We start from the raw sequence: 8,707 nt of genomic DNA, 5'->3' as shown, positions 1-8,707 counted from the left end.
AGAAAGCCCCCGAGGCCGATTCAAACTTCTGTCAAACTCGCCAGCGAACTTGGCCGCCCAGTCACGTGGCGCGCGAGGGAACCCTCCTCCCGCCCCCCGCGCCCCTTTTGCAGCCCGTAGGGCGCCTTAAAGGGACCTGTGGCTTCTACAGGCGGTTTGGCCGAAAGGGGCTCGAGGTCTTTACCAGAAGCTCAGCGCCCGACGCGAGGGAGACACCGCGGCCCCTCCGACCCACCACCCAGGTCGGAAACTAGTTGGGCGCCCTGGGGCGCACGGGTTCCTAGCTCATCTTTCTCTGTTTCCCTGGATTTGGAGCCATTTTTTTTTCTTTTTCTACATCACCATACCCAGAACCTAGAGGATTTTCCTAAGGCATTATCAAAGCTGCAATCTAAACCTGAGGTTCTGAGCCTTACGCTTAACAAATCGCTCGCTTCCAAAATCTTGGAGAGCCAGTGCAGACGAAAAGGGCAAAAGGATACAATTGCTCATTTTTCATTGTCTAGTTAGACGTTGCTTTAATTTTTTAAAACAACCAAATGCACTTGTATGCCATGATTTAAAAGTTATTAATCTTTTAGAGGTATACACTCGATCTCCTTTAAAATAGCCAGCATGGCCGAAACCGGTTTGGCTCCGTGGATGGAGCGTCGGCCTGCGGACTGAAGGGTCCCAGGTTCGATTCCGGTCAAGGGCATGTACCTTGGTTGCAGGCACATCCCCAGTAGGGAGTGTGCAGGAGGCAGCTGGTCGCTGTTTCTCTCTCATCGATGTTTCTAACTCTCTCTCTCCCTTCCTCTCTGTAAAAACTCAATAAAATATATTTAAAAAAAATAAAATAGCCAGCACGATTTACATGAGAGTGAAAATCAAGTCTGAGGACCACGGGGCTCAGAGAATGTAATTGGTGCTGAAAAGCGGGCATTGTTGCATTATGACCGACCTTAAGTCGGTCCCGAACTCTCAGAAAGTGTTCGGCGGAAGCCCAGGAATTTCACACACTCCGGTTACCAGATTGTAAGTGTAAGCAGTGAAAGATTAAGTGATCTGTCCACTTGGGGGGGCTGCTGAGCGAGCCCCTGGGTGGTGCCAGCCCCCATGACCCACCTCCTCACAGTCATTCTTGAGGTTCCCTCTGGTACCACAGAATGACTGCTTTTTGAACATTTAGCTACTCATCAATTCAGCCCCCAATGAGGAAGTAAGTGCCTTCTCAAGGCTGGGGTAGGAGGGAGTGGCTGGAATTAGGTCGCCTGGACTTGAAGAAAACTTCCTCAGATTGCCAGACACATCTAGGCTACATAAGGAACAACTGAGTCCTCCATTCAGTTTTATTTTTAATTTTTATTGGGGGGGGAGAGAGGGGAGGGAGAGAGAGAGAGAGAGAGAGAGAGAGAGAGAGAGAGAGAGACATCAGTGATGAGAATCATTGATTGGCTGCCTCCTGCGGGCTCCCCACAGGGGATTGAGCTTGCAACCCTGGCATGTGCCCTTGAGCAGGAATCAAACCATGATCTCCTGGTTCATAGGTCGACACTCAACCACCAGCCAGGCCCAATCCAGTTTTTAATAAATTGTTCCACAGTTTTAGGTTCCTTTTCCGTGGAATAGGGATAATCATTTCTGTCCTACTTACTTGTATAAGTCATCATGAGGATTAAGTGCTGTGATGTGCGTAAATGCCCACACTACACAAATATGAAATGGTATTTACTCCCAATGTCTACGACAATATGCATATAGAACATAACACAAGCAGAAAAGAATCAGAACAGAGAGCAAAAATCCACACGCCCACCAATGAGCCTTGCTAACTTTGCCTTGTCTCAAATCCATTCTTCCTAAATGAAACACAAATTGCATATAAAATTAAAGCCCTTCATATCATTCTTTCCTTCTCTCCTTCCTCCCCAGAAGTAACCACTGTCCTCTCTTGAATTTTTTACTAGCCACATGCATATTTTGATACTTTTACTATATGTAAAAGAATTAAAAGTATTTTACTATAGTTACTATATGTAACTATAGCTAGAAAGAACACATAGAAATTCACCATTTTCCTAATTGTTTTGAACTTTGCCTAAATTTTATGCTTTAGGTAACCCTCTTTAATTTGCAAGAATCAAGGCTAGTTAAACCTCCCAATATCCTTACTAAAAATCTTTGCTTATTTAAAAACATTCTTACAAAAGATAAAATAAAAATCATATACAGCCCTAGCCAGTTTGGCTCAGTGGATAGAGCGTCGGCCTGCAGACTGAAAGGTTCCAGGTTCGATTCCGGTCAAGGGCATGTACCTGGGTTGCGGGCACATCCCCAGTAGGAGGTGTGCAAGAGGCAGCTGGTCGATGTTTCTCTCTCATTGATGTTTCTAACTCTCTATCTCTCTCCCTTCCTCTCTGTAAAAAATCAATAAAATATATATATTAAAAAAAAACGAAAAGAAAATGATGCTTTAAAATATCTTTGCTTATTTAAAAACATTCTTACAAAAGATAAAATAAAAATCATATACAGCCCTAGCCAGTTTGGCTCAGTGGATAGAGCGTCGGCCTGCAGACTGAAAGGTTCCAGGTTCGATTCCGGTCAAGGGCATGTACCTGGGTTGCGGGCACATCCCCAGTAGGAGGTGTGCAAGAGGCAGCTGGTCGATGTTTCTCTCTCATTGATGTTTCTAACTCTCTATCTCTCTCCCTTCCTCTCTGTAAAAAATCAATAAAATATATATATTAAAAAAAAACGAAAAGAAAATGATGCTTTAAAAAAAAATCATATACAAGGCGAGGCAGCCAAATCTGAAGTCTTTTTATGTAAATAACAAATTGTAGGTGCTAGAGATAAATGTGGATAGTTGGATTTGGGGGACACAACATTTAGGAAGAGTAAAGGGACCTAGGTTAGATTGATTTAATTTGTAAAATTCTCCATATAAGTATATTTTCTGCCATCTGATACAAGGAAACCAACAATGACTTTTGCTAACAAATCTGAGTATTTCTAATATTTATTGGGCTATTAACTTTACCAAACTATTTCACTTACTTCCAGTGGAATTGCAAGGCTTCTAATCTATATATAGAAAAGCATCACATTTTATTGTAACATAGTTTAGAATTCTGTGATTCATCTCTAAAATTACTATGGCAGCTTTTTTAAAAAATATATTTTATTGATTTTTCACACAGAGGAAGGGAGAGAGATAGAGGGTTAGAAACATCGATGAGAGAGAAACATCAATCAGCCGCCTCCTGCACATCTCCCACTGAGGATGTGCCCGCAACCCAGGTACATGCTGCCCTTGACCGGACTTTTAATTAGGGGATAATTTTCCTTTTTTTTTTTTTGGCCAAAAAAGTACCAAAACACGTGAGAGCTCTCATTCTGTGGGTGAATACAGAACTTTTATTACTGTCCAAACAATCTGCATTTTTTTCAAGAGGAAACAGTCCTTCTTACCTCTCAGTATTTCACCTAAAGAGATTGTAACCAAGAAAATTCCATTTTACAAAGACAAAAAACAAAACCACAAAGGAAATAAAAGAAAAAGAGAAATACTGGTTTTAAAGTATATTTCAAGAAAGTCTCAATTAGAAATACTGAATTTTCTAATGACACATCTATTAATCTCTATGTGGCTAGTATGTTTATAGCGATCAATAAATACTTATTCACTCAACAAATATTCCTAAAACATCTATATACCAGCTGTTAGGATGAATAAGACATAGCCCTGGTCCTCAAAGAACTCACATGTTAATCAATTTTACTTTAAAATGTTTATTTCTTTTTTATTGTAGTAGAATGCACATAACATAAAATTTACCATGTTAACCATTTTTAGGTGTACAGTTCAGTAGGATTAAGTACATTAACACTGTTGTGCAACCACCACCACACTCCATCTCCAGAACTTTGTCATCATCCCCATACTGAGATTTTGTACCCATTAATTCCCCACCCCTTCTTCCCTTGCCCCAGGTAACCACCATTCTCCTTTCTGTCTCTATAAATCTGACTAGTTTAGGTAATTCATATAAGTACAACCATATAATAGTTGTCTGGCTTATTTGACTTAGCATAATGTCTTCAAGCTTCATCGAAGTTGTAGCATGTATCAAAACTTCATTTCTTTTTAAGGCTGAGCAAGCATAGTGAACTGAACTACATAACATTTTCCCTTGTATGTACATACCATATTTTTCTTTATCTTCAATTACTTTACTTTTTTAAACAGCTCGTCTTACATTTAATTTCTTTCAAAGAGATACCACGAGGTTTTCAAGATTATTTAAAAAATATATTTTATTGATTTCAGAGAGGAAGGGAGATGGGGAGAGAGATAGAAACATTAATGATGAGAGCGAATCACTGATCTGCTGCCTCCTGCAGGCCCTCTACTGAGGATTGAACAGAAACCCAGGCAGGTGCCCTGACTGGGAATCCAACCGTGACCTCCTGGCTCATGGGTCAACGCTCAACCACTGAGCCGCGCCAGCAGGGCCTTACTGGTTTCTCTATTTGGGTAGTGTCTCCAGTCCACCCTGGCTACTCTGCCACAATTTATTTTGCCCCAGGACTTACGTGCTTAGCTCTCCAGGATGTTTGTATTCCTTTCTCAGTTTCTGAATCTAGCTGACTCTAATATTTTACTACATTCCTTTCCTTTCTGTCTTCTATGGCTCCTATATTATTTTTTTCAGAGGGACACCTGGTCCAACTCTATTTTTTTTAAAAAAATGAGATCTATTCTCCTTTCTAAGAATGTTATCCTATTTACTAAAAGGGTAATATGCAAATTGACCCTAACGGCCAGAAATGACTGGTTGCTATGACGCACAATGACCACCAGGGGGCAGATGCTCAATGTAGGAGCTACCCCCTGATGGTTAGTGCGCTCCCACAGGGTGAGCTCCGCTCAGCCACAAGCCAGACTCACGGCTGCTAGCGCAGTGCTGGTGGAGGGAGCCTCTCCCACCTCCTCGGCAGCGCTAAGGCCATCCGACTGACGGCTTAGGCCTGCTTCCCCTGGAGAGCGGGCCTAAGCTGGCAGGTGGACATCCCCCAAGGGGTCCTGGACTGCAAGAGGGCGCAGGCCAGGTTGAGGAACCTCCAAGTGCATGAATTTTTGTGCACCGGGCCTCTAGTTTATTTATATTTTTAATCTTCACGGGAGGATATTTTTCCCATTGATTTCTAGAAAGAATGGAAGGGAGGGAGTAGGGAGAGAGGAGAGACATCAATTGGTTGCCTCCCTACCAGGGATGGGGAATCTGCAACAGAGGTATGTACCCTTTACCAGGAATCTAACCTGTGACCCTTTGGTCTGTGGGCCATGATGCTCTAATCACTGAGTCAAAACGGCCAGGGCTGGTCCAACTCTTAATGAAGCAATTATTTATTGAACTGAATATGGACAAGAAACTAAACTAGGTGCTGGATTTTTATGCCATAAAGTTTCACTTTTTGTTGGAGAAAACAGGATTTATCTTTTTACCCACAATCAACTACCTGTAGCTCCCTTTTATTTATAATATATGGACACAAACATTTACCCAGAAAGGATTCCACATTGATTTAATTTTGTGATACATTTATTACCATATCCGATATTATAAAGAGCACCTTGCATCTCTGGGTGTTCAGGAAATACTATGCTTGAGTACCTATATAGATAGTTACTATAGATTAATTTCCAAAGAACTTCTAAAGAGCAAGCATAGTAAATTGAACTAATATTTTTCAATAAGCCACATTAGTTAACCAGAAGATATCCTCAGAATTCTAACGGATCTCTGACAAGTGCTATTGGAATTTCTCCTCAGTTTATTTTTTATTTTTTTATTAAGGCATCGAACCTCCGACTGGCTAAGGACCACAAAACGAAATTCTCATTGAACTCATGAAGGCAGGACATCAATGGTGGAGAAAAACAGATGTCAAAAACTAGAGCTAAGTATGAACTTTACTTGAGAAACAGGCCTGAGAGGTTCAGGACTTGACCAATGGTTTCATATTAGGGCATCTCCCTTTCAGACATATACTGCCCATTAAATGACTTCTTAACTGGTTACCTTTCTTGCAGAAATTAATTCACTGACGGTCTTTCTACGAAGCTGTGTTGCTCTCCTCCGCTAGGGAAGGGAAACGGGGCATACAAGAGGCGGCCCCGTCAGCTAATTCTTCACGAATAACAGAAAAAGCAGAGAACCATCTGGATTCCGGATCCGGAGCTGAGTCATCAGGTCTAACACCTGCGCTAGGGGGCGTGTGAGGGGTATGGGGCGTTGGCGGATATAAGGAAACGCTGGTAAAATTACCTTGACCACGCGGACACCTGGGGACTTTCGCACAGACTAAAACCCACCACATTTCTCAACAGCCACGGCAGGGGGGCTGAAGCGAGAGGACTCGCTCCCCAGGGCCGCTCAGACCCCCTGCAGCGCCCCCCCCACCCCCCATCGCTGCCCAAGTCCAGTCCCAGAGCCCTTCACTCAGCACCTCGCGGAGGACCGCGCCAGGGTGGCAGGAGCGGGGATCTAAGGGCGGCTGAAGAGCTCGGAGAAAACGGGGCCAACGTGCTCAGGCGGGGATTATGGGAGCCGGCGAGGGAACTATCAACTCGGGGTTCAGACCCCCCGACTCCCACACCCTCTCTAAAAACAGACCTCGCTCCGCACGCCAGCGGTTCCGCGCCCCTAGCAACCACCTGCGATTTAAAACGGAAGGACGACCTTTGTCCCGCCCTCCCCGGGCCAACCACAGCCTGGCGGGGCAGCTCGTTGGACCAATCATCTCAGCGGGAACTACCAACAACCAATAGGAGGCAGGTGCAGGGGGGTGGGTCGAAGGGGTCGCGGGCGCACGCGCAGTTGGGAGCAGGGCCTCGGTTCCGCGGCGGTGTGCGGCTGCTGGGTGCCGGTGATCGCGTGTTGGCCCTCCAAGTCCCCGCGTAGCCGCTGCCGCCTTCTCCTGCCCTCGCCATGTTCCTCACCCGGTCTGAGTACGACAGGTCTGTGCCGCGGGGAGAAATGGGGCTGGGATGGTGGGTGGGCCGGCCGGGGGCCCAGCCTCGGCCTGGGTTCTGCCGTGTCATGGGGCGCCCCGGGAACCCGCGTTTGGCCCAGCGTGGGGCTCTGCTGCCCTCCCCGCCGCCCGCTGTGGTTCCCCAAGCTGGACTTATGCCCATCGGCCGCCTTGCCCTCCCGCTGAGTCACTGCTGGGTCCTGACCGGGTGCGGAAGCGAGAAGCTCCGCTTTGTGCCTGGGAAGAGGCTGAGGGGCGGTACTCCGACCTTTAACCCGGAGGAGGCAGGGGTCACCCCCGTCCCAGTTCATCTTTCCGTGCTGCCTTCTTCAAAGCTGTGAACGTGCTGCCTGGAAGGAAAAGCAGCCAGAGAGTGTTCGCTGGGTTTGAGCATTTCAGCTCCCTTTTTCCTGTAGGAGAGCCTCGTTTTCTACTTCTTAGTCGTGGGAGTAGAGCAGCCTTTCCTCCGGTTCCTGGGACGTAGAGTGTCTCCAAAAGCGCGAAGGCAGCTTTGGCTGTGCCCGGATAGTGTCCGGAGTCCGATTTTTTTAGAGACTGGTGTTGAGAGTGGTTTTCGAAAGTTTCCTTATCGTGCCGATTGCCCTAGCCCTAGGCTTTCCTTACTTTTTAAAGAGTTTAAAGCAAGTTAATTTATGTTGAAGGCCAAATCTGGTTTCTAAATCAAAATCGAGATTGTTGTATTTATTAAAAAAAGAAAAACCCAAAAATCTTTCAGGGCTTGGAAATGTTAAGTCATGTTAAATTGCACATCTGCTGCAGACACTTTTACTTTCAGTTTCTGTTTTGATCAGTTAAGTTTAAACATAACTTTTTTTTTTTCCATTTTCTTTCTTTAAGGCTAGGCAGATGTTTTCTTTGTACTGGTGGCTGGAGAAGCTGCCTTTATCAGTTTTTCATAGACCCTGTCAAAAGTTTCCTCACCCAAAACGACAGCATTACCCTTTTACTGACTCAGATGTATGAGAAGTTTTAAAGCTGACATCTTTTCCTACAGTCTGTAAAATGCCTCTGTTAGTCAATATTTAGCTTCCAGAGCATTGAAGGTTTAACATCTTTATTGCTGCTTGGTGTTATTCATTTTTGTGTCTTCCCAAGAAGAGCTAAAGTACAGTCAGTTTTTATTTAAAACTTAGCTAATGTACTTGGATCTTCGCTGTGTACAAGGCACACTGTTCTAGTTGCTGGTCATGCTGCGGTGAACAGAGTCAAGATCGTTGCCCCATATGGAAGATTGTCTTTTAAAGAACTCCTGACAGAAGTAACTACAGGATGAATCAAATGTATTCATGTCGTTAGAGAAATTCAAATCAACGCTGGGAATTCAGTATTGGGGGATCGTGGAAAACTTCACAAAAGAGCTGGTATTTAAAACCTTGAGAAAGCAAGGTTTTAATAAATATGGACAGTGGAAGTCAAAGAATTTTGAGGCAGAGAACATAGGATGTACAAAGGAGGGGCAGTGAGCAAGCACAGTGCATATTTGGGAAATTCCAGTCTGTCTGGTCCATGATACATGCATGTATGGTAAATATGAGGAAAATAGGATGGTGCTAGATAGTGCATGGTTTTTCATATGAAGTTAAGGGGTTTGGGTCGTATTCTGTAGGTAACTGAGTGCCATAATTTTTGTTTTAAGGGGTTACATAGTCATAATTGTTTAATA

The 8,707-nt window shown here is 44.4% G+C and overlaps 2 protein-coding genes across 2 annotated transcripts in view; one reads left to right on the top strand and one right to left on the bottom strand.

Moving 5' to 3' along the window:
- SYPL2 (synaptophysin-like 2) overlaps positions 1–3,427 on the bottom strand; it is a 16,239-nt gene extending 12,812 nt beyond the window's left edge. Inside the window, exon 1 of the mRNA XM_015563517.1 lies at positions 3,396–3,427. Coding sequence (XP_015419003.1) covers positions 3,396–3,427 — 32 coding nt within the window. The remainder of the gene's footprint in view (positions 1–3,395) is intronic.
- Positions 3,428–6,855: 3,428 nt separating this feature from the next.
- PSMA5 (proteasome subunit alpha 5) overlaps positions 6,856–8,707 on the top strand; it is a 17,519-nt gene continuing 15,667 nt past the window's right edge. Inside the window, exon 1 of the mRNA XM_006762971.2 lies at positions 6,856–7,009. Within this exon, the coding sequence (XP_006763034.1) occupies positions 6,981–7,009 (29 nt within the window). The 5' untranslated portion in view covers positions 6,856–6,980. The remainder of the gene's footprint in view (positions 7,010–8,707) is intronic.

The sequence above is a fragment of the Myotis davidii genome, unplaced genomic scaffold, assembly GCF_000327345.1.
Source record: "Myotis davidii unplaced genomic scaffold, ASM32734v1 scaffold217, whole genome shotgun sequence".
In the NCBI taxonomy this organism is placed as follows: domain Eukaryota; kingdom Metazoa; phylum Chordata; class Mammalia; order Chiroptera; family Vespertilionidae; genus Myotis; species Myotis davidii.
This window is presented reverse-complemented; position numbering and strand designations above follow the sequence as displayed.